The 25,700-nt window shown below is 51.2% G+C and overlaps 2 protein-coding genes across 5 annotated transcripts in view; one reads left to right on the top strand and one right to left on the bottom strand.

Annotated features, from left to right (window-relative positions):
- Positions 1–25,700, top strand: part of KSR2 (kinase suppressor of ras 2) — an 86,485-nt gene that overhangs the window by 47,240 nt on the left and 13,545 nt on the right. For all 4 annotated transcript variants that reach the window (XM_065851902.2, XM_065851900.2, XM_065851903.2 and 1 more), the window contains 6 exons: positions 1,833–1,874; positions 2,366–2,432; positions 4,127–4,175; positions 4,856–5,223; positions 17,837–17,933; positions 23,485–23,618. In XM_065851902.2, coding sequence (XP_065707974.1) covers positions 1,833–1,874; positions 2,366–2,432; positions 4,127–4,175; positions 4,856–5,223; positions 17,837–17,933; positions 23,485–23,618 — 757 coding nt within the window. The remainder of the gene's footprint in view (positions 1–1,832; positions 1,875–2,365; positions 2,433–4,126; positions 4,176–4,855; positions 5,224–17,836; positions 17,934–23,484; positions 23,619–25,700) is intronic.
- RFC5 (replication factor C subunit 5) overlaps positions 1–25,700 on the bottom strand; it is a 96,996-nt gene that overhangs the window by 58,348 nt on the left and 12,948 nt on the right. The window lies entirely within an intron of this gene.

The following is a 25,700-nucleotide window of genomic DNA, read 5'->3' as shown; positions in this document are numbered from 1 at the left end:
TCAATTGTTTGGTCTGTGGGTCTTTGAGTCTCTTTGATGGGGCAGCAGCTGGGAGGTTGGGCCCCTCCTGCATCCCAGCACCCTCAGGGTTAATGAACTTGTCCAGGTAGGGAGGAGGGTTGGGATTGCTTCTCCGGAGGAACCAGATGGCACCTTTGTGCTCTGCTGATCCTGCCGCGCCGTGGTGATCCCTCCCTGCTGTCTTAACCAGCCTTCAGCTAGAGAGGAGGAGGAGGGCGAGGGACATGAGGGGGAATTTGGCTGGCAGGATCCATCGCCACAGCAACAAACATTTCCAAAAGCTGGGGAAAAACAAAACAAAACAAACCCAAACAACACGTGTCCTCATGTGCCCGGAGAGGCTGCAGCCGCTCACAAGTCTTGCTCGCTGGAGTAGCTGCAGGTCAGCTGAGATGTTGGAGGTGTGAGAAAGACAGCGGAGGAGCTGCGAGGAAGCACTGAACACTGCATGGATTGGTGTTCCCGTGCTGGTATCACCAAATTCATGGTGGTCCATCCAGAGCCGAAGCATCCTGATGTCTCAGCAGTGTGATATCTGGGATCACAGCGATTAACATCCCCAAAATGCCCACTGGGCAAGCCTGGACCCTGTAAAGTGGCAGAGGGTCCAGACCTTGGTGATCTTGTCATGGATCACTTCTTGAGCAGAGACCTCCTTGCAGGTCTTCTGAGATATTTCATATTGTTTAAAGCAGAAACCACAGAAGTAACCCCTGTAGTGGGCAGCAGTGGCTCCTTATGGGGACATGGACCTGCTGTCACCACAGCTCGGCTGGCAGGGAAGGAGTGGGGCAGGATCAGGCCCTGGTGGCTCTGAGCGGGTCGTTGCTCCCTGTGTTCATGAGCGGAGTCCCATGGCAAACAGGAGCCGCTCTGACACAAAGCAGGACTTAACTGTGCTTTCATCTTCCCTCGTGGGAAGTTCTCCATGGTTCATCTCATCAAGATGGTCATCTTGGGGATTAGGATTTGAGCTTGGAAATTGCAACACGGTGACCTTTTTTCTGCCAGAATTAGCTTTGAGTCTCCTTTGATCTCGGCTCAGGGGTATTCGGGTCCCATTGCAGAGCCGAGGTCGGTCTGCAGGGTCTTGAAGCTGGAGAGGAAAAGCTGAGGGATGGTCTTTGGCATCTTGAAGCTTAAGGAGGAGGTGCCTTCTGAGCTGGTGCCGAGCTCTGGTGGCCTCAGCAGCTCTGTCTTACTTCATGCCCATGACCTGCCTGCCCAACGTGAGTCAAATCAGCCCTTGGGCTTTGCCTGCTGGTGATGGGGATCCAATGGACGGCGTCACCACCCAGAGCCCTTCTGCAGTGCTGGCTTTGGGTGACAGCTCCTCTCAGTGCTCTGGGAGGCAGGCAGGGAGCCCAGGAAGGACACATCTCCAAAACATGGCGAAACAGCACGGTTAGATGGGCTGGATTGGACAAAAATGAGCAGCAGCTGCAAATTTATCACTTGGTGTCTCCATGATGCTGGTCGGGGGCTGAGCACTCAAACCCTTTGGGCCTTTGCTGGCAACCGTGTGTCCAGATCCCTCCAGTGACATTGCAGGTGACGTCAACACTCTCCAAATTGTATAGAGCCATAGGTGATGGTGGCAAAAATTAAGTTATAATCCAGCCAGATAGTTAGAGGGCTAAGGTCTTAATGATGCCCTATGTACTATCATGGGTGACATCCTCTGGAGAGGTGGAGGTGGGAAAGGTTGGGTCATATGGGGGACACAGACCTGGGACAGTGTTCTTGGGTGCAGGTTGGAGTCTCCCCAGTTCTCTGCAGGTCAGTGTTTAACCCCCTTTTCTCTTTTCCAGCTTCCCATTACTACAAGTACAAGCAGCAGTTCATTTTCCCAGGTAAGTCCCTTCGACAGTCTCTCCTGTAACATGGGGGGCTGAGATACCCTTTGGTGGGGTGGGTGCATGGCTGTGCAGGGGAGATTGTGCTGGGCTGGGATTTCTCCCCCCAAACCAGCACATTGTTGCAGGACTGGGCACTCCTGAGATGCTGCAGGGCTGGGTGGCCCTAAGTTATCCCCAGCTAGAGCTGAGGGTGGAATTAAATCATAGCTGGGGATGAAGGGAGGTTTCCATAGAATCACAGAAGGATTTGTGTTGAAGGGACCTTCCCAGCTACCCCAGTGCCCCCCCTGCCATGAGCAGGGACATCTTCACCAGCTCAGGTTGCTCAGAGCCCCGTCCAGCCTGGCCTGGGATGTCTCCAGGGATGGTTCATCCACCACCTCTCTGGCCAACCTGGGCCAGGCTCTCACCACCCTCAGGGACAACAATTCCTTCCTCACGTTCATCCTGAAGCTCCCCTGAATCACTCCTCTCTCTTCCCCCAGACGTGGTGCCCGAGACGCCGACCCGAGCTCCTCAGGTTGTCCTCCACCCCGTCAACTCCAACCCCATGTGAGTGCCTCCTCCTCCCAGAAAGCTTCACCTCCCGCCCCCCAGCAGCGCATCCTCCGCACCCACCTTCTCCCAGCACCCATGGGTGCTCCCCTGGCTCTGCAGAACCAATCTGGGGCTTGGCGATGCCTTTTGGGGTGGCTGGTTGGGATGAACCCCTCGTGCTTCTGCTGCCCTAACCCAGCTCAGGGCTCTGGCTCATATCTCAGGGAGGAGAAAGGTTGAGCAGGCAGGAATTGATTTATAACCCACAACGATGCACCTGCCCAGCGCTTTGCCACCAGAAAAAATAATGACTTGCAGTTGCAGAAGCCAAAGCCTAGGTGATTAATCTTTTACTGAACTATAAGCAGAGAACTGGGGTCTTTGAGATCGTTTTAATAAAGGTGGTTCTTGCAGCCCCACCTGTAATATTTTCAAGGCAAATAAGCCGAAATCAGTTTCGAAATGCAGCGTCTAGATGTTAGGACCAGCGGGTTGAGTCTGAGCTGCTCTGCTGAATCCAGCATTTGCTGAGGTCCCCATGCCTGTGATGCTGCGTTTCAGTGTTGCTTGTGACCCTTTTTATAAATGCCATTTTTGAAGGATTTTACGAGCCGGGAGTTGAACAGATAGAGTCTGGCTCCAGTTTGTGTCCGGCTCTCCCACGCTCTCCAAACCGCATCGGCAGCTGCCGGGGGGTCCGGCAGATCTCACCTCTGGGGGAGGTGATGGGAGGGATGGGGACAGGGCCACCATTCCTGCTGGTGGCTGGGAAATTAATGGCAAAGTCATGAAGTCAGTGCCTTTTATTTATTTTTTATTCCTTCCCTGCCTAAAGCAAGATATCAGGTGTAGGGCTGGCAGCCTTTTGTGGGAAAATAGCTTTCAATATGCAAAATCTGTGATGCTCCTTTTGCTCACCCTGCTGGAAATAATCTGCGGGAGTTTATCTTGGGGTTGGCTGGGTTAAACCACAGACTCTGCTTCAGATACTGGGAAAATGGGTATTTGGATACTGGGGAGATGGGTATTCATGCTGGGTCAAAGATCAGGCAGGAGGAGGCTGCTGCTCCTGCAAATGGCTGACGCAGAACGATCTGCATCTACCTGGGTTTTCTGTACTGTGTGAAGTATCAGGGTTGACTCCTGTAAATGCAACTGGGATTTACAGATCTTTAGTGACAATTGAATGGGGTGGGAAGTTCAGGACCACTGTGTCCAAATGGCTCGGGGGGTGTTATGCCTCTCCTGTGATCCTCACTGTCTCTGGGAGGGGATGCTGTTATTATCTTATTGCTAATAATAATTTTTAATATATATATATATGATGTTTAAAACCATCTGAGCTGCTCCAGCTGATCTTCCCCATGGAACTTCCCTAATTCCCAGTTAACTCTTGGGTGCAGCGAGACCCTGGTTGTGTGTTCCACCCTGGAGCTTCATGCATCCAATATTAATAAATGCAATAATTAATATTGCTCATCCCCACTATCCTTCCCCCTCCCGTGTGAGCACCCAGGGATGGGGGCAGCCAGGGCATGGGTGGGAAGGGGTTGTTCTTCCCAAATTAGCAGTGAGTTTGGTATTTCTCCTCCCTGATCCCTTTAGCCTTGGTGCAGAGTGATGCTGCGGGATGCAGGATCCAGTGCCCGCACGTGCTCCCCACCTCGCCGTGTTTTTACCCCGTGGTAACTCAATAATTCTTTTAACAGCCTGGGAGGCAACCCATTGCTTCAAATTGAAGTGGAGCCCACCTCGGAGGTGAGATATCTGGGCTCGCTCCTCTGCTTAATGGGCCTTTAGTTTATACACATCCTGGGGCACATTTCACAGGAACCAGAGACGTTTAGCATCTGTGCAGTGAAATTGCTGATAATTAAATTAATGGCCAGGCCAGATCCTGCCCAGGCATCCGTGTCCCCACCCCGTGACAAGGGACCCTGATGGGCTTCATGTCTGCCCTCAAGTTTATAGTTCAATGAGCTTTTCCGAGGTGTGTCAAAAATGTGGCGGTTGGGAAGGGGTGAGGGGCGACGATGGGGACGCAGCTTTCAATGGGGTTGTAAATCCTGCAGAAATTACATACAGAGGGTCAGGGGGAAAGTCAGACCCATCCCAGAGGGCTGGGGGCTGCAGACTGGAGGGTCTCGAGGTGGGAGCAGTTGGGGTTAGCAGAGCACAGTTTGGCCGGGGTAGGATGAAATGCAGAGAAATGAATTAAATGCTTTGGTGTGTCACTCTCTTATATTTAAATCTGGGGTAAATAAAGCCGCCCCCACAAAACCTGGGTTTCTGCCGGCTTTGCATAAAATGCAGAAGCCTTTGGAAGTTACTTGCTGGGGTTCTCTAGATCCAAGGGAGCAGCAGGTGGGTTTGTGGGGTTTTATCCACATTATCTTCCTTGGCCACAGATATTTTTACCCCTTTACCCCAAACTGCAGAATGAGGAAGGTGCTGAGGAGGCTCAGGAATCCGAGGACGACTTTGAAGAGATGAACCTCTCGCTCCTTTCCGCCCGCAACTTCCCCCGCAAGGCCAGCCAGACCAGCATCTTCCTCCAGGAGTGGGACATCCCCTTCGAGCAGCTGGAGATCGGCGAGCTCATCGGCAAGGGCCGCTTCGGGCAGGTGTTCCACGGCCGCTGGCACGGGGAGGTGGCCATCCGCCTCATCGACATCGAGAGGGACAACGAGGACCAGCTGAAGGCCTTCAAGAGGGAGGTGATGGCGTACCGGCAGACGCGGCACGAGAACGTGGTGCTCTTCATGGGAGCTTGCATGAGCCCTCCCCACCTCGCCATCATCACCAGGTAAGCCCTGGTGTCTCATGCTCACCTGGAATCGATTTTTCTCTTTCCAAAACACCTTCCTGAAATCAAATGTTACCAAGAGGAAAAGCTGGCCATGCCACCCTGGTCCTAGCAAAGGGATGTTCTCCATCTGCTGTGATTGATGCTGTGAAGCAGATAGAAAACCTATCTAAGTGGGTCTTGGCAGGTTCATCTCCGGTAGAAGTAGAACTTGAGATAGAAATGGTTTGTTTTACCAGGGACAGGAATGCCTTGGTTTAGAATCATAGAATAGTTGGGGTTGGAGGGACCTTCCCAGCTCCCCACTGCCACCCCTGCCATGAGCAGGGACATCTTCACCAGCTCAGGGTGCTCAGAGCCCCGTCCAGCCTGGCCTGGGATGTCTCCAGGGATGGGGCATCCAGGACCAGGTTTAACAACAACAGGTGTAACCTGGTGGGATCAGCAGCTTCTGTTCCGGGTTAGTTTTTGCGTGGGCCCTGGTCAGGTCCCTGGATGGTTGGTGGGGTCTGGACCCTGCTCGACCACCACCACAGACATTGCAGAAAACAGACATCCCTGCCAAACATCAGGTTCCGCGGATAACTCAGTGCTGTGGAAACAGCTCTGGGATTTGGGGTCTCCCAAATCATCTCAAACACCTCCAGAGCTGCCTCGCTCTTAACGAATTGTTATGTACCTGCTGTCACCCCATGCCTGCTGCGGAACGCAGCACCGAGCATCCCAGTGTGCTCCTTGCAATCACAAAATCTGCGCTGGCCTAGAGGTGGGGAGGCTGCAGCTGCTCCCGGGGCAGCTGTTGCCATGTGAAATACATTTATTTCTGAGTATTCAGTTATTTCCCTCACCTCTAGACCACGCACTCAGCCGCAGGGCTTGGGGCGGTACCACTTCGCATCCCACCACAGGTTCCCTTCTCGTGGAGAAGTTTCCCCAAGGTGAGGTTGAATTTCCAGCCTCCTCCTGGCAGCGTTTCAAAAAGCCTGCGCTGAAATGGCAACGCTTCCGACAGCCATTAATGATGAAATATTGCATCATCCCTCCCGAATGTCCCTGCAAAGTGGCACCTCCTGGTCCCAGCTGGGGTGGCTCTGTGGGTACCACGGTGGAGGTTTTGTTCTGCTCCCACTATTGCTCAGCAGAAAAGGATTTCAACCCAAATTTGTGGCTCTCCGTGCCATCGCTTGCTCCTTGCCCTGGTGGGTTCGTATTCTGTGTCTGGCTCAGGAGTTGCACCCTCCAGAAATGAAGTGACTCCAAACAGGGGCTGGTTCTCCCCAGCTGGGGACTGGAAAAAATATATACTTTTTATTTTGGACCAAAAAAAAGTCATCTGGGAAAATTCAGCAGCATTTCAGATCTCCATCTGTGAGCCAGCTTCAGGCCAAAAGCTTTTTGAAAAGTGTGCAAACACAGGTATTGATCGATGCCTCAGAAACCCCGTCCGTGTGTTACATTGGGTGGTATTGCTGCCTCTACCCAGAGGAAAATGCAGATTCTCCGTCCCGCTCCGCCATCCCTTTGCAGCCCCTATTTGCTCAGCTTTTCGATCGTATTCAATATCAAAACCTGGCAAATATACTCTTTTTTTTTTTAGCTACAAAGTGTTTTCTATTCTAATGCCTCTTTATATAAAACCGTAAAGGTGCCACTTTTGACAGTTTGACAAAATAAATATGTGCGCCGCAGCAGCTTGATGCATTAATATGAGGTCTGCGAAGCGCGCTGCTCGCTTTGCTTTTCCTCCCAGCTGCGCTCGGTCCCTTTTTTTAAGGTCAAAGTACAGCTTTATTGGCTTGCCCTAAATATAACCTGTGCTCACAACATCCCTGAGCGTCGCCTGCTCTTTGCCTACAACCAGCAATGAGCTTTTATATCTAATTCTTCGAAGGCTGAATTGACATCATGGTAGTTTTTCGGTTGCATTTGGGAACCTGTTTGTTTTTTCCTGTTGGGGTTTCTGGGGCTCGTGGCTGGTGATGGCCACAAGGATGGAGAAGAACCACGGGGGATGCTGGAAGGGCGCTTGGAGCTCAATCTCAGAGAATTTTTGGGAAGGGCAGGACTGCAGGAGCACACAACCCATAGCCCTGAGGTCATTTCCAGACATAATTTATTCCCTTTTGAGGCTTTCCATGGACCTCTGTTCTGCTGGTGCTTTCTGGGACTCTTGGGCCAAAGCATCCCTTGGATTTCCCAGGGGGATGGCACAGGGATGCTCTTGTGCCTTCTGTCCTTGGTCTATCTTTGGTTATACATTTATTTGGGGGCTTCTTGGGACATCTCTGGTCATCTCCTGTGGGGAAAAAGCCTTCTCATCATCACAGTGACCTCCATCCCATCCACCTTTCCTTAACTGTTGGAACAGGCAGGTGTATCCTAAGAGATACGACATCCCTGGAGCAGCTGCTCGGTGTTGTAGGGAATGGATACTGGAAGAGGACAATGTGGACTGGGCATGGTCAAGGATACTGGGAATGGTCCAGGAGGTGGCACAGGGGGAGGAGGGAGGATGGTGACCCCGCGCAGGGGAGAGCATCGCTCTTCAAATGGGATTTCTCTGAAGGGACTCACGTTCTCCCTATGGGTTTATGTGAATGACTTGAAACCAGGCATTTCTTGGAGCAGGAGAAAATCAGTCCCAGGTGTCTGATGGGGCTAATTGTAGATACAAACCCAGAATGTCCAAATTTCCTTGCCCACACATCCCCAGGGCTGAACTGGTTTTGTGCAGAAGTTGCCCTTTCTGGGTGCCCAGAAGTTGTCGCTCAAGGACTTTTTTCCAGCAAGAAAGCTGTAGCTGTTACAGAAATCTCCACTTTCCTGCCAGCACACTGGAAACAGCTGCGGGTCCCTGGAAGGGGCTTTACCGCGCCGTGCCGCCCGGTGCTGCCGGAGCAGAGTTATTTATAGATGGGTTTATTTTTACTTTTTCGCGTCCCTACGTTTTCCTTCCTGCCCGCTTGTGTTATTCAAGGATCGTCTCATTAGCAGAAAGAAATCTCCCCCCTCCAAATCATGGTCCACATGGAAAAGCTGGGGGGGGCTGTGAGCGCCTGGTGAGGGGAAACTGAGGCAGCGACTTGCTGATGGCTCCGATGTGTTAACCATTGATCTGGCCAGATGATTGGGATCAGTACTGTTTAATGTCTTCATCAATGACGTAGACCGTGGGATTGAGTGCACGTTTGCGGATGATACTGAGCAGGTATGAGGAAGAAATTGTTGCCCTGAGGGTGGTGAGAGCCTGGCCCAGGTTGGGCAGAGAGGTGGTGGATGAACCATCCCTGGAGACATCCCAGACCAGGCTGGACGGGGCTCTGAGCAACCTGAGCTGGTGAAGATGGCAGGGGTGGCACTGGGTGACCTTTGAAGGTACCTTCAATACAAACCATCTGTGATTCCTGAGTTGTCCCTTAATGCTGCCATCTGCGTTGGAAACAAAGAAATTCGGCATCTTTTGGCCATGGGAGGTGGTGACTCCAAAGAGTGCTTCCATCAGAGCTGCTAATAGATTTTCTCTTGGGTAATGAGCGGTGGGGACAGTTAACATTCATCTTAATTAGTCTTGAGCAAGAGCGAATGTGAGCCTTGGTGCTTTGAGCGCTGCATAATGAATAGTACGAAACGGCATCAAAGTCCTCAGCCTGGTGGAAATGAAAGGCTGAAAAAAATGCCGTGTTTGCTGTAAAAAGACAAATGACAAGTTGTTTTTGCTGGTGTTGAATGAGACAAAGCCAGGCTTGGGTAAGCTCACGTTAGCTCTTTCAGGGTTTCTGGTCCCGGCCCCCATTGGCAGCAGGATGGGGAGAGGAGGTAAAGCCTCAACCACCCGGGAGATCCTTCAAAGGACAAAGTCTGGCAGTTTTTTAATGCTATTAAAATGGCTCGAGCCACCCACAAAGGTAATGGATTGCTGAAACTACCAGGTTTAGGATTCTAGGGTGGGGGGTGGGAAAGGAGGGTTTTAATGCTTATTGATCCTTCCCAAGGCTCCTGGGTCTCATTGAGTCTATAGTGAAAGCGGGGAGGGGGGATCAGCACGTTAGGTGCAGCTTTCTGGCAGATGGGAAAGGTGGGAGAGAGGAGGTTTGGGCTGGATCCTGCCCATGCTCCGAGCTCCCGCTGACTTGCGTGGGGGACTTAGTGCAGCTTTTCTAAGAAGGTTCTTTGCTTTTTAGTGAAAGACTCGAACAGGGTGCTTAGGATCCCATGCAAAGACCCTGGGGTTTGCACCCTGGCTGCTTTTGACCCCTATTGTGTCGTGATGCGATGCCGGAGTGACTCCGGATTGACAGGGTGCAACCGGAGCCCGCTCGGCGGCTGCTGGCGCTCACACCCACAGCTGCGTGGCCATGATTTATAGCTCTGGTGTGACGTGTCAGGAAGACCAAGGAGAACGCTGAAGAACATTGGGAATTAAGCTTGACCATGGCAGGACTGTATAAAGAGAATTAATTTGTTGAAGGTGCCTTTCAGCAGAGGAACTCGGAGCGTTTCTGCTGGAGAGGGAGCGTCTCGCGGAGTCTGGGGATACGAGGGCTGAGGACGAACAGAAACCTGAGCGCTCTTCTCATGTGAGACACCAAAGAGGAAAAGAGAGTTTGTTCTTTATTCTTCCGTGGCAAAGCAAATTGGCTTTAGTAACAGGGAACACGTTACCCACCATGAATTAGTGGGGAAGGTGTGAGAGTGAGGGATGGGAAGATGGGAGATGCTACGGCTGTATCTTACGGGATGAATTTCTTGTGCCACATGAGCTAAATTTTAGGGTGTATTTTGATTTTATAATGTATTTCTATGCTGGCTTTTGACAATGTCTAATGCTTGGCTCCTGTGTCGGGTGGAATGAACCCGTCTCCTTGCAGGGGATCCTCTATCACCCCAGACCCTGTACCCTGCCCAGAGCTTTGGGCAAAGCTCGGCTTTAAACACTCAGCTCTTCCAAGCCTCTCCCTGTGCCAAACCTCCTGACATTTACAGTGTCCCGGCTCAGCTGCGAAGGATTTGGGGCTTGTGTAGCTTAATGCTTAGGGAGCTGGGGGCTGAGTGGATATTTAATGTAATCTGAAGGACAGGAGAAAGGGAAACTGTTTAAACCATCGCACTGAAGACAAAAGAGGTTGGGGCTGTGTGGTTTTTCAGCTGTGGGGCAGGATGGGCTGTGCAAGTTTGCAGCCATCCCGTTGTTCTCTCCAGGGAGCAACGTTGGCCATTTGGGCTTCAATGAACAAGTTGGCTTTTTCTTCTCCTTGCAACCCAATGATATCAAAATACACCCTTCCCTGTGCAGAAATTTAAGCAGGAGCTCTAAATCTTGCTCAATAGGAGGGAAACTGAGGCATGGAGCTGTCACAAATCCCAGAGCTGGACATTTAAAAGGCTCTTAGGGACATGGATTAGTGCTAGAGTTGGGTTATGGTTGAACTCGATGATCCCGAGGGTCACTTCCAACCAAAATGATTCTATGATTCTATTTCTGAGCTGCCTTTTAGGTCTGGCCCTTCTCTCTCCACTCATGAGTGTATTTTGGGAGCAAAACCCATGAGGTCCTGCCTCCCCTTGTCTGAGCACCCACTTCAGGGACCCAAAGCATCCTGTCCTGCCTCTTGGTAGTTTTCCCTCTTACTTTCTGCCGTGTTTCCCCTTTCCCAGTAGTTAAAGTAATGGGGCTCGTAGATCATATAATAAATAGGTATTGACTTCATGCCACAGGCTGGATCAGAATTGATTGACCGGTGGGAATACACTCCCGCACAATCGATAAGAGGCCATCAGGCTGGATAAATCTTGATAACAACTGACAAAAGGAAAGTCAATATGTGTATTAATATATACGTTAAGAGAGCATATATCTTCCGTTTGGAGACAGTGTTGCTTTAGGCAGCTTGCGGGACAGAGTGGGTTGGGGGGGAGACCAAAATATCCCGAGCAAAGAGGATGGTGGGGTTGGGGAAAGGCAGCGGGTTGATCCTCTGCGAGGGTGTTCGGTGTTGAAATAAGAGCTGGTTCGGTGCTGGCTGAGCTGCTCAAATCCCCGCCGGCGGGTGTTCGTTAGCGCCGCATTAATGCGCTGCTCCGGCGGGGGATGCTCCCAGAGAAAGTTCTCCTTTGTATTTCAAAAATGCCATGAAAATATTGCTATTTTGGCCATGATTTCTATGGTAAAGCACTTACCACAGCGGGACTGAAGCACTTTGCTGGAGACGAAGGGATTTAAGTGGGTGTTTAAGGGAAAGCCTGGGATTAAGTGCCCCACTGAGAGATGGTCCCACCACGTCTTTCTACTTGTCCCCGCTCTTCCCCTCGCTATTGAGTGACATCTCAGCATGATTCCTTATTTTTTCTGAGCATCCTCAATGCTGGGGATCCGATTTGGGATCAGGGACAGGTTGGGGGGGGGACCCACATGCTCGTGCCCTCCTGCCTTGACAAATGGGAGGTTGCCCAGGGAAACAGATCCCTCCCATCACAACGTTATTAATTTTTTATTAATAATAATTATTATTACTCTTCCAAAGTGGAACCGGGTTCTAGTGAAGCAGCTCTCTTGATCAAAAGACTTGCTGCTTCCCTCTCTTCAAAAGAAGGTTTTTCTTGTTTTTTTTTTTCTAAATTTCTTTTCCTTCCTGAGGTTCAAAATAGCAGGAGGATCACTGCGCAGGGAATATATTCATCTCCTTCAAAGGCAAGGAGAGGTCAAAGCGCCTTCACACGTCCCCGTACACCCCGCCAGCCCTCTCGGAGCCGATTTCGAGCGCACCTTTCCAAAAGGCAGCAAGTGCCACCTGAAGGAGCGCGTGTTTTCGGATGACTTGTTTGCAACCGGGGCTTTAGATAAGCCCCTGGGGCTGCTTTGCATTCACCTGGCTCTGAGCTCTTTTCCCTGCAGCTGGAGAACAGCTCGTCTCCTCTGACACTATCTCCTTCAAATAAAAATGCATGGAGTTTGCTTTTTCTAAATAACTTGATTTTTTTTTTTCCCGAAGCTGCGATGGAGTTGGAGGTAATTTTGGGGGAGGCTGATCCCCCTTCTCCTCCTCCTCCTCCAGCCCTCGCCGTTTGCCTGTGCTGGCTGTAGTTATCTCACGTGCCAGCTGCTGGGAGGACAATTTTGTTGCTTAAGTGTAATATCCATCAAAGGACGGTGCTTCCATTGCGCAGAGATAGCGAGTGAGGGATGAGGGGAGCATCATCTCTTCGGGGTGTTTCTATTTCCCCACGGTGATTTTGCTCCGTGCCAAGCGGGAGCCGGGTTGCTGTGAGCTCTGAGTTGAGGATCTGAGCTTTGCTGTGGACAAAAACCTCCTGGCAGGTGATGAATTCCCTGCCTCCCCGTGGGGTTGCTTTGGGAGACTTGTGTAAGGGTTTAATTTGGAGGTAGTGTTCGATGAGAAAAGTGTTTTCACCCCCAAGTGATGCACCCGAGGGGCTGGGCTCTGCTGGATGCCGATGGTTCCTGGTCCAGCATCTCATGGCCTTGTGATGCTGCAGAGGTTTCGGTTGCTGCTTTCTCCCCTGCTCATGGTCCAGAGAGGATGGATGGGGTTTCTCCAGGCCTTGGGGAGGAAGGAAACCACCTGAGCAAAGGAGAAAGCAGTCCCTGCAAAGAGAAGGGAAATGAAATAAAAGTTGTAGGTCCTGGGGCTGAAACGTTTCCATGATGAATTTTGGGGTGCTGGGTATGTGTGGCTCATCAAAGAGCTGCTTCGCTTCATGGGGAGGTTTTGGGAAGGGTAAATCCTATTTAAACCAGTCCTGAGCATCTCTCGGCAGGGCTGGGAGGACCCGTGTCCCCGCTAGCACTGGGGATGCTGCTGACATCCCAGCAGGGACAACTGGTCCAGGAGCCAGTCGAACTTTTTTATCGCCGCTCTAAGCTTTTCATTAAAAAGTATGTGTAGTCCAACACATGCCAGCTTTCTCCTTAGACTGAGACCTAACGTGCTGACTGCAGCTCATGGAGGTGTGACCCTGGCTGTCCCCGCTGTCCTTGGGGTGACTTGGGGACATCGAGCTGGACGGTGCCCCACACCGGCATAGCAGAGCGACTGTGCGGCAAGGGTGCGACATTTCCCATTGATTTTGAGGAAAACAAAGGCTAGGGATAAAAATTAACCCAAAGCTCTCCCTTTGCTGGCCTCCCAGCCTTGTTTAATTTTCCATTTTGGGGCTGTCTCATTTCCAAAGCACAGTAGCCAGATGTTGGTAAAAGAGGAAAATGAGCCAATAGATAGAAACAGCTTGAAAAGCTCCTGAATAACTTGGGCACGTGCAGGTGGGTGCATTGCTCAGTTCTCCACTCCCTACGTGGTTAGTCCTGCTCAATGAAATCAAATAAGTCCCAGCTCAGTGGCTCTGCTTGCTGCGGTCGAATCTTTCTTAATATTCCCCAAAGATTGATTTTTCTCCGTGAAATAGTAAAAATCTGTAAACTGATGGGGAAAGTGGAAGCATCTAGACAGGCTCTCCTTTGCTCTGGCTTTCTTCAAGTGCAGATGTAACCAGCTAGCAGAGGTATTTTTATATTAAAGTACTTATTATTAATTCCCCTTCTCTCCTTCTGTGTCTCCCCTGGGTTTATAGTGCCGACTATCACCATGGTATCTGAGCTGGTTCCCCATAAATCAATATATGAGCAAGTAATGAGCTTCCTGGGGTCTGGCATTTATCACTATGGGGTGCTCAAATGATCCTATTTAATTTAATGGGCATTTCTGTGGATGGTTGGGCAGAGGGAAGAAAAGCACAAAACGCCGGTAAGTAACGGCATTGCAACTTATGTGTAACCATCAGCTCGGAGGTTATTCCCGCTCCTGAGCAAAAGCCAGGCTTAGGGCTTCAACCCTGTAGAACCTCTACATCGATGTAGAGGTGACGGCCATCGATGTAGAGGTGAAGGCCATTGATGTAGAGGTGACGGCCATTGATGTAGAGGTGACGATCATCAATGCAGAGGTGACGGCCGTCGATGTAGAGGTGATGATCATCAATGTAGAGGTGATGATCATCAATGTAGAGGTGACGGCCATCAATGTAGAGGTGACGGCCATCGATGTAGAGGTGATGGTCATCAATGTAAAGGTGACGGCCATCAATATTGCAGGAAGGGGGAAAATAACCCCATGGAGAGGGGATGGATGAGGTTGTTTTCCCATCAAATGGCAAAAAATATGAAGAGGCTCCAGCTCTTCCTTGCTTACTGCCCGCCCCCTCCCCCCCCAAATTATTCCTCTGCAAGTCACTTTGGCTTTGCTCCCGTTGCTGATGTCTTCAGCCCACGCTGGTGAAATGCAGAGTGTTTATAAAGCAATTTGGGATTTGGCTTGCTTGGCTGAACACTTCAAAAACTCATTTTGAATAGAGACTTATATCTGCAGCGGGATGGGGCCGCGGGGCTGGGACTTTTGAAGGGGCTGGTTTGGGGGGACAACTGGGAGCTGGGTTTGCACCGGGGGTTGAGATGCACCCCTGGGTGCTGGGATGAACCTCTGCACATCCCTGAGCTGCCCATCCTGGCTGTCCCTGCTGCCCCTTGGCTCTGTCTGGGCTTTGGCCAACATGGCATGTGTCACCAAGCTCCTTGCTCTGCCACCAGGTGGGATGGAGAGGTTTAGGAGGAGAAGAGAAGTATTTGGTGATGAATACATACTTCAGCGGTGAATAAGCTGAAGACGCAAATCGTCTGCCTTTGTTTCTGGTGTCAAGCGTAGGCGTCCCCCGTCCATGGCATCGCTCGCTCGCAGCCGTCCGGGTACCTCAATACCGCAGCTCAGCGTCGACCTCTTGAAGCGGGGAGGCAGAAGCTGATGTGCGTGCCCCGGGAGCCGCGCTTTGTGTGCCCGAACGGGGAGCGATTGACGGTAGAGGGGGAATGCAAAGAAGCCAAATTGTTGAGCTCTAGCCATGAAAAGGTTGTGCAGGTGGTGGCTGAATGGGCTCAGGTGCTGCATAAATAGGTATCAACTGGGCTTTATCTCTGCGTTGGCAGCTCCTTATGCAGCAAGAAAACTCGAACAAATACCAACGTGGCTGTCACTAGTTGAATTCATTTGGAGGAATTATTCATGGAGGGGAGGAGAGAGGCACCTGGGCTGCCTTGGGGTCTGGGGAGTGGAGGTGGCACATCCCACGCCTGTGTCCTTCACCGTGTGCTGGTGCCACCACCCCGGGGCTGGGCGGTGGCCGCTGTCCCTGTGCCGGGGCTGGCGCCGGGTGCACCCGCTGCCTCCTTTAATGTGATGTTCCTCTGGAAATGAAATGGAGAGATGGGCATCTCGCCAGGAAGGGGTGGCGGGCTCCGCTCCTGGGGTTATCTCTGCACTTCAGATAGGCAGAAATTGGAGGGTTTTTTCTCTAAACAACCCTTTTTCCTGGAAAACAGCTGATCTTAACTCACTTTAGGGCTGAAATCAAACTCCCTTCCCTCGCTAATCTATTTGTGGCATTGTAAGGTCGATTCCTGACTAATGCAGACCAAAAGCAAGTTTCTGGACGGGTTTTCTCTGGGGGAAAACAGGCATTTGCTGGGGAGCTGGGGGGCTCCTTCATGCACAGGCGGGTCATGGGAGGTGACAGAAAGCCCTTTGCATCATGGAACTTAAAGCTTTACAGCTCTATTTGGAAAATTAGTGCAAAAAAACCCCATACTGGAAAGGTGGTCCATCATTATTTTGCACCCTTTACTTCCAGTTGCAGAAACCCAAGGGTTGCCTTTATCACTTTTTTTCCAAGCAGCAGTTTGAGTGTTTGGATCCTAATCTTGAGAAAAACTCATATTTCTCCATGACTGCAGTCAAACGATGGCAAGAGATAGGAATCAGCTGCTTTAGAGGGAGATGGTGTTTGTAATTGCGGGTGCCTGGGGTTTCCAGTCCAGCTGGGGTGCTCAGGGACGTGCTGAGACAGCCCAGCAAGGAAAGCGTTACCGAGGAGGCACTTGAAGGGTACGAAGATGCTCTGAACTCCCCGCCGTGCCTTGCTTGTGTCTAGCAAAGTTATTTCCAATACCAGCCGTGATAAAGTGCTTCAAATAATAGAATAATTTTGGTTGGAAGAGACCCTTAAGATCATTGAGTCCAACCATAACCTAAATGTAGCACTAAACCTAAGAGCCTCGTCTATGCTGTTGTCTTTTCAAAACCCATGAGATATTGGATCAGTCCCATTCCTTCTTGACCTGAAAATTGTGCTCTCTGCCCACAGAGTTTTTAGCGTAGGAACAGGAAGGTCTTTTGTATCCATGAGCTTCTGGAGGAGCGAGCAAGGTTTGTTCCTAATAAGCGTTATCCTTACTTTCTGGATCACATTTTAATCACTCATGGGGACCTTATTTGTGATGGCCTTGGCCAGGGGATGTGTGGTAAGGGTGGAGGAATGGTGACGGCCTATGGTTTTGGGGGATTGTTGTTGCTGTTTTCAATGTCCCCACGGCACAGCCTCCTGGGGGTTTTGCCTTATTGTTCTGCACTGAGCCACCACGGGGTCAAAGATAAGAGAGCGGCTTTATCGCGGTGCAGTATTCCTGATTTCTCTGGGCTGCTCACCTGTCCATGGGGCTGTGCTGAGCATCGCTGCCCTTCATCCCTTGGTCTGCCTCTTCTTCCTCGCCCAAGCTGGAGGTCCAAATCACCCCCCCTGAGCTTCATGGTACCCAGGTAAACCCAGGGTGACCCGGTGTGATGCTCCTCAGCCCTTCTAACAGCTCAGGTTGGTTGTTTCCATCCAAAAAGGGCAAAACCCATTATCTCCCTGGGGACAAATCCAGACTGGTCCATACTGGCATCCCCGGGATAAGGGGAAAGTGGTGGAGCCAAGTGAGGATGCAGGAATTCAATCCTGTAACTTATTTGTTAACTAGAACAGGATCAAATTAGCATCTGTAGTTGCCGAAGCCTCTTTACTGATGTATGTATTGGGTTCTTTATTTTCTGGGCACAGGTATCCAGTCTCATCTTTCTAAAGTTGCCTGTAATGAGCGTGGGAGGGTATAGAAAAGCAAAAAAGCCCTTTTTTAGTGGGCGGGAGTCGAGGCAGCATCCACCCACGTCCTCCATTATGATATTCAAATGTCAATATATTTTTAATTGGTTTATATCCCCCCCTCCCCCTCCAGCTGCCTTTGGTAATTAAGGCTCTGTAAATAGATTTTACTGTAATTGCTATGAGAAGGAAAATTGGAGGACATTGTACAGTGCATTGGGATTTGTTGTTATTTTTTTTCCCTCTCCACGTCTTTCCTTTTTCAACTCATGTTACATCTGTGAGTGTTGTATCCTCTTGAGGGAAGAAACACGAGAAGTCTGAAGCAAGAGGACCAAGTGGTTTTGCTCATGGCTAGGACACGGGGATCCCCAGGTCACCCCTTACGGGGCTCGACACCACGGTGATGGCACCAGCACACACTGGGGAGCAGCATCTGCTCCTCCCAGGGCCAAACTGGAGACACCAACCAGCTTCCTCATGGAATCTTCAATCTGCCTTGAGATGCAGCCAAAGCTCTTGTGGTTATTTAAGATTCCCTGACACAGCCGCTGCCTTTGTGATTTGGGGATGTTTCTCAGTGGGGTTTTATAAACCATGTTTTTGTCTTTCCCTTTTTGTGTTCTTTCAGCCTGTGCAAAGGACGGACTCTCTACTCGGTGGTGAGAGATGCCAAAATTGTCCTGGATGTCAACAAGACAAGGCAGATAGCGCAAGAAATTGTGAAGGTACGGTGTGGTGGGGGCACAGCTGGGCACCCATGAGGGTCCAGGTCCATTTGACAACCCAGCCAAGCTGCTCAATGGAACAGGAGTGAAGAAATCGAAGAGGCTGGGTGAGACAGCACCTCAGCTTTAAAATCCAGGTCTCATAGACCTCCCTCACCCAGTTTGAGCTGAGCTGGGGTGGCACCGAGGCTTCCCATGGGCTCCCCGTGCAACTTGGGGCTCATCATACAGAATCACGGAATGTCAGGGGTTGGAAGGGACCTGGAAAGCTCACCCAGTGCAATCCCCCCATGGAGCAGGAACACCCAGCTGAGGTTCCACAGGAAAGTGTCCAGGCGGGTTTGAATGTCTGCAGAGAAGGAGACTCCACAACCTCCCTGGGCAGCCTGGGCCAGGCTCTGACACCCTCACTGGGAAGCAGTTTCTTCTCACATTTAAGTGGAACCTCCTGTGTTCCAGTTTGCACCCATTGCCCCTTGTCCTGTCCCTGGTTGTCACCCAGAAGAGCCTGGCTCCTTCCTCCTGACACTTCCCCTTTCCATATTGATCCCCAGGAATGAGTCCCCCCTCAGTCTCCTCTTCTCCAGCTCCAGAGCCCCAGCTCCCTCAGCCTTTCCTCACACGGGAGATGCTCCACTCCCTTCAGCATCTTGGTGGCTGCGCTGGACTCTCTCCAGCAGTTCCCTGTCCTTCTGGAGCTGAGGGGCCACAACTGGACACAATATTCCAGGTGTGGTCTCCCCAGGGCAGAGCAGAGGGGCAGGAGAACCTCTCTGACCTACTGACCACCCCCTTCTAACCCACCCCAGGTACCATTGGCCTTCCTGGCCACAAGGGCCCAGTGCTGGCTCGTGGTCATCCTGCTGTCCTCAGGACCCCCAGGTCCCTTTCCCCTACACTGCTCTCTAATAGGTCATTCCCCAACTTACACTGGAACCTGGGGTTGTTCCTGCCCAGGCTGCAACTTCTCTTCCCCCTTTAAAGTGCTGGTATTTGAGTCCGGCTTTGCTACTGTGAGCAAGTTTCTAGTTGGATGTTCCTCTGCTTTTGGAAAAAGAATAAGAATCTGCAGTTGGTGTGAGGTTTCCATGTCTCGGTAGTGAGAGCATCCTCGCGGTTGAGGAGCTGGTGCCGCGATGCTCGTGGCGGGGAGCTGTGTGTGCCACGAGGCCGAGCACACGGGCGTTTTTCAGAGCTAAAAAAGCTTTTCCTTTCACTGAGATGACTCAAAGTGCGTGTTCAGCACTCCAGATGTGATCATATAAATAGATGCTGGGGAGGATTCTCATGTGGCCGGGAAGTTGGGTCCTGAGCCATCAGAGCTTCCCAGTGAGTGTCCGTGATGGCTCCTTTTCCTGAGAGGTGTTGAGCCGTCTGCCAAAGGAGGGTTGTGCTGTGATTCCAGACACGTTTAGCACCAAATGATACCAAAAGTATCTGGCATGTGTCCCACCATGGGAGGCATGACATTGACCATGTGCCCTGCTCAAGGTCAACCAGCACCTCTGGCCCCCAGCAAGGCCACATCATCTGGGGCTGAGCTCATGTTTAACATCCTCCTTTGGGGAAAACAAAAGTAAAGAAAAATAGTTGTCTTTCTGGCAGATCTTAAACCCCCTTCAATATCTAAATCTTTTTGATAAACCAGAATGTGTTCTGCAATATGAACTGAATGGTGCCATTTCCCAGTCCATGCTTATGCTATCTCATTAAATTGCTTATTTTGTGTTTATTTACACCCAGATTTAACAAAGTGCATGCTGTTTTTAAAGGAAATTCCTTAAATTCCCCCAAAGTCTCTGGGGTCTGGGCAGAAGCTGATGGTTGAGCAGAAGCTTAACCACATTTGTGAGCTGCCTGTGTCTGTACAGACGCTGCAAGAGGCATCTTGGAACCATGACCTGGCTGAGCCCTGTGTTGGGGTGATGGGGGAAGCCACAGGAGATGAACCCTGAGTCTTTGTGCTGTTCTGAGGCACCCCGCAGCTCTCCCTGCCCCAGGGGTGCTCCTGTGCCCGTTGGGTGATGCTGTCAGGGCTACAGGATGCCTCAAAAGCCAGGTGGTGGCACCTTCTTGCAAGCTCTGGCTTGTAAGTTGGAGTGTCTGAGGCAGCCAAGGGCCTCTCTGCTTCATTTCTATTTGTAATTTGTATTTTCCACTTTTTAAAGATGGATTTTCCCCCCGAGCAAACAACTCCAGCATCACATAGGCTTGTCTCACATTTTCTTTCCCCTGAGTACCGCCACTCTTGTGCTCGGGGTTCTCGCCTCCAGATGTTCCCAGCGGGAGGTGATGTCTCGGTTCAGCCCCTCGCTCTGTGTGGGTTGTATCGCTCCATGTGGGTTGGGGTTTTGAGGACGAGGCGAATGAGATTGCTGTCTTTTGCAGCTGCATGTGCATTGGGAAGAGGTTGGAAACCTCAAACTCTTTGTGGTGTTGCGAGGCATCCTTAGCGCTGGGGAAACATCACCGGACCTGTGAGATGAAAGCATCACCACGAAGAACGTCACCCGTGAGATCTGCTGGAGCGAATCAGCATGAATGCCCGTAGAGCTGGTTGTTACCCTAGGGGTTGGGTGATCCTGTTGCAACCCACTGAAGGGCAGAAGGACTTTGGGTCCAACCTGGGTCCCTGCAGGAATGAGCAGAGGTCCCAAGGCAAAGCTGTACCGCATGGGTACTCAGCACAGGCTCTCCATGCTCACCAGAGGGATTTTAAGGCAACAGCTCCTGCTTGCAGAATAGATCCATCACCCTCCTGTCTCAGCTTCCCCCAACACATGGCTCATTGCTGATGTGCATCAGGAGGAGCAGCTTCTCTGCCTAGGGCAGACATGAGGAAGAAATTGTTGCCCTGAGGGTGGTGAGAGCCTGGCCCAGGTTGGGCAGAGAGGTGGTGGATGAACCATCCCTGGAGACATCCCAGGCCAGGCTGGACGGGGCTCTGAGCAACCTGAGCTGGTGAAGATGTCCCTGCTCGTGGTGGGGGTGGCACTGGGGAGCTAGGAAGGGCCCTCAAACCCAAACTATTCTATGATGATCTGCCTTCCCATCTTTCCATGTCAGCCACCAGCAGATGTTACAGATGTTTTGATGGTGGCTGGCATGGAGAAATGAAGGAAAGCCTTGACATCTTGGTTTGGTTGGGCTTGGGGCAGCATCACCCAGAGGTGCTGGAGGCAGGACCAGGTGGAGGCTTTGGCTCCCCTAGCCGGTTGTGGCAGTTGTTTGTCTTTATCCTTTGCGTCCCCGTTTGCGATAGGAGAAGCCATTGAGTTTATCGGATTAGCGGGTGCAAGGGCTCTCGTTATGCCGTGATCCTCTGGAGGCGAAAGTTAATTTATTTAAGAAGCGAAGCCGGCAGAGGGAGCTGGCTTTTCACACACGCCGGGCAGCCCAGCAAATTAAGGCATTTACTGGGCCGAGAGCGTTTTCTCACAGATCATCCCGCAGGCAAAGGCGACGGGGCTGGAATTTGCAGTGAGATCTGTGCGGTACCCCACGGAGTGAGATGAGGGATTTGGCTTTGCCCAGGGCTCCTTGAGAAACACCTTCAGCAAAGGCTTGGCTGCCTTTGATCACACGGGATATGCATTCCCATCCATTGCATGGGTGCAAAGTCCCTGAGGCCACCTCCTGTCACCCTGGGGTGCTGGGAGGGGCTGTGGAACATCCCCGTGGTGCCGGATCCTGCCCCATGGGTGCACCTTGCAGGAGAAACAGGCTCATGGCATCAAAATGTTGTTCCTGGCACAACCCCGGTGCTTTGTGAAGGCTACAGTGACATTTCAAAGCAGATTTTTAAACCTCATCATTATTTCATGTGCTGGGACATGGAGCCCCATAATTAATCCCGGTGCCTGGAATGGTCCCAGCATCCAGCTGTGGCATCTCGAGACCCCTGATCCTTTCCTTTCTCCAGCATCCTTTAGCAGAGGCTCTTTGGGATGTGGCCCCTGTGACGTCCCCAGCAGCACACTGTCCCTGGCTGTCCCCAGCCTGTCCTGCTGCCCCTGGAGCGGAGCTCTGCAGGTCTGTGCTGCTGTTGAGTCCTCAGTATCTTCAGGGTTTCTCTCTTATCCTTGCATTTGAGGATCTAGGGGGTTTTCAGGTTGCATTCCCAATTTTTCCATATAGTTTCTAAATGTGGATCATGCCTCCCAGCTCCACGTCAGCTGCAAACTTAAAGCTACCTTCTTGTTCCACTGCATGTGTAGTTAATGATGATAGAAGTGAAAAGATCACACCTAGGATGGATCCCCACGGAAAGCCAGTTAATAAATCCTCCCATGTAATAGAGTCACAGAACAGTTTGTGTTGTGAATGGACCTTCCCAGCTCCCCCAGTGCCCCCCCTGCCATGAGCAGGGACATCTTCACCAGCTCAGGTTGCTCAGAGCCCCGTCCAGCCTGGCCTGGGATGTCTCCAGGGATGGTTCATCCACCACCTCTCTGCCCAACCTGGGCCAGGCTCTCACCACCCTCAGGGCAACAATTTCTTCATCATGTCCAGCTTGAATCTCTCTCCTTTAGTTTAAAACCATCACCCCTTGTCCTATCGCAACAGACCCTGCTCAAAAGTCTGTCCCTATCTTTCTTATGAGCCCCTTTCAAACTGTCGATCACTTGTCGGTGATGGGCAACTGATATTTGCTCTAAAGCAACAGTTTGCTGGCCTGTTTGGCATTTATTCTTTGGTAACTTCCTCTACACCAAGTTCTCCTAGTCTGCTTATTGGAATGAAAATCGAGACAGCATCAGAAGCCCTACTGATCTCAGGATAAATGGCTTTTATCACCTTCCTCATTCCCAGAGCCGATTATCCCATTGAGCTGCGCATCGGTCACACGGAGCTGTCGGCAATCTGGTTGATTTGCCGATGCTAGACAAGCCCAGTGCAGGGGAATTTGGATTTCCCACCCATGGTGCTTTTTTTTTTTTGCATCATTAACAATAATTTTAATTAACCACCAAGGGGTTTCCTAGGGGAAAAGAACGAAGGCAGGACTCCTGCACGGTGCTTGTTTCCCGGCTAATGGTAGCAGCACGCACGTGGGCAGCACTAATGGCTCAGTCAGGGTGTGGGGATGGAGAGCTTTGACTTATTACCCCTCCGCTCCCATCCGCCAAAGAGAACCAAGGTGAAAACATCGTCATGATCAGTTTCTCAGCGCAGGATTTCAGGACAGTGACTGGCAGTTTGGTTTGCTGCTAATTTTTCTTGCATAACCTATTAATCAGGAAGATGAGCAGGTGCCGTCACAGCCACGCTGTGATCCCATCACCTTCTGTGAGTGTCACCTGACACCCACCCCAAACCAGGGACCTCGGTGGACACTTGCCCTTTCTGCAGGGACATTTGGGGATGTGCCACCTTTGCCTGTGGCCCAGATGTGGTTCTGGATTGTGGACGTGCTGCCGCGGCACAGAGATGCTGGCAGCCGGGGTCTCCCCATCCCAGCAATCATGGGGCTGCCCTTGTGCTGGGATTATCCCATCTGTTTGTGCTGCTTTTTAGATTTTGGGTTATTTTTTTCTCTTTTCCACTCTAGGGAATGGGTTACCTGCACGCCAAAGGGATTCTTCACAAGGACCTCAAGTCGAAAAATGTTTTCTATGACAACGGGAAGGTGGTGATCACAGACTTTGGCCTCTTCAGCATCTCGGGAGTTCTCCAAGCGGGCAGGTAGGACATGGTGTGGTGGAAATACTGACGTTCCTCCCCATGCCCTAGAGCTCCCTGTTGAGCGGAGACCACAGGGAGGGAGCCCAAAAACCTCCCCTGCAAGTGCTTTTCTGGCTCTGCAGCCTCAGACACGAGGACAAGGTGCCTTTGAGTGTCCTGGGGCTGCCCTGGGGATTTCACCAACTCAACTCCTGGGATTTTGCTTTTAAGGAGGCTTGGTTTTGGAAAATATGTGTAAATTATGAAGAAACCCCTTGTTTGATTTGGTTTCGTTTCTTTTTTAAACTTGGCATCAGAGAACAGGAGCTGAGGGGAGACCTTCTGATCTCTGAACCACCTGAAAGGAGCTTGGAGCCAGGGGGGTCGGGCTCTGCTCCCCAGGAACAAGCGCCAGGAGCAGAGGAAACGGCCTCAAGTTGCGCCAGGGGAGGTTGAGGTTGGATGTGGGGAACAATTTCTTCCCCCAAGGGCTGTGGGGCATTGGAACAGGCTGCCCAGGGCAGTGCTGGAGTCACCATCCCTGGAGGGTTGGACAGACGGACATGAGGTTCTCAGGACATGGGGCAGTGCCAGGGGTGGGTTATGGTTGGACTTGATGATCTTGGGAGTCTTTTCCAACCAAAATGATTCTCTGATTCTGTGATCAGGAAGGCAGAGTTGCTTTTGATGGGTAGGAAGGAGTGTGACGCTGCATGCAGGTCTCCAGGTGTTTGGTTTGGAGAGGCAGGACCTGGCCCTGGGCAGGGTCTCTTGAACCCAACCTCTTCCCATGGGATGCATAATTTCAATGGCCAAAACACCCTGCTGTCAGCCAGGACACGCTTCTTGGGCTTAATTTCACTGGGGCTGGCAAAGCTGGCTCATTCCTTGGCCTTTCCCCAACACCATTATAAATCCCCCGCATCTGCTTCATCTCCTGCCTCTGGGCTGATGAAGCGACAGGCCAGGTCGAGCGGTGCCGTCCCCATGGTTGTCCCCCAACTGCTCTGGTGACCTTTTGGGTGCTGCAGACATCTGGCCGTGGTGTCCATGCCAAGCCAGGGCATGGAGCAAGACACAGAGAAAATGAGAGCCAAGCTCAGGGCATTTACAGCATTGTGACATTTTAGGTCTCTTTGGATTTGGAATTAAGTCCGTTTGGTAAATGTTCCTTATTAAATGTTTGGTTGTGATATATTTTTTTCCCAGTGCTTTGTGAGGTTTTCAAGCTCCAGCCACGGCAGGGCAAAGACTTTCAGCAGCCGTGGAAAGGAAGAGAAGCAAAGCTGGGGGTGGGGAAGGAAACCGAAGAGGGGAAAAAGAACAAAGGTCATATTTTTATTATTTGTTAAAACAAATAAAAAGAGCGTTGCTGACTTTTCCCGGTGGGAGAGCGCCTTTTGGCTAAACTCTTTGTGTCAGGAGGAGGTTGGGCCAAGCGCGGTGTTATCGGCACCGGCAGCTCGGGCAGGTTTCCTCTGGTAGTGTGGTACCCGCCTCCTGGTCCTTTCGGTCTCCATCACCCCATGCGATGCGACTTGTTGCTGCAGAGGTTGTCATGGCTGATCATCGCTTTACGGCGAAGATGCTCAAGAGATAAAATGCTCTTTGGAAATTATCTATATATTTTTAATAATTTCTGCGTGATGAGGTTAAAGGATTAGAGGAAAAGGCAACGGGTGCCTCTGTCCATCCCACGCCTCTCGTGGCGAGCTGGGCAGCCAGCCTCTCCGTTCCACTTGTATAAATATCATCTGGTTTTAGCACAAAGTTAGGGAAAAGCTCAGGAAGGCCAATAAATCCAGCAGCAGGGATGTGGGGTTTGGCTCTGGTTTAGCAGCTGGGCAGGGGTTTTGGGACTTGGGTCCTGGCAGGATGAGGTTGCAACTCATTCCATTGAAAAGATTTGGGCAAAAAGGGCTCAGTTTTGCCAGGGACCTTTGCTGTGGACTTTACAGATGCTCTGGTGATACAATGAGAGGTGATGCTGGGGAAATGGAGTATGCGGTGGGGGAGATCAATGTGTGGCCATCTCTGCTCAATATCCCTGTGTCACCTGGGGGTTAAAGTCCAGAAGGCTGCTTAGGAGAGGAAAGATGGTCA

The sequence above is a fragment of the Patagioenas fasciata genome, chromosome 17 (assembly GCF_037038585.1).
Source record: "Patagioenas fasciata isolate bPatFas1 chromosome 17, bPatFas1.hap1, whole genome shotgun sequence".
NCBI lineage: Eukaryota > Metazoa > Chordata > Aves > Columbiformes > Columbidae > Patagioenas > Patagioenas fasciata.
The sequence above is the reverse complement of the archived record's forward strand: the minus strand, read 5'-3'. Positions and strand labels throughout refer to the sequence as shown.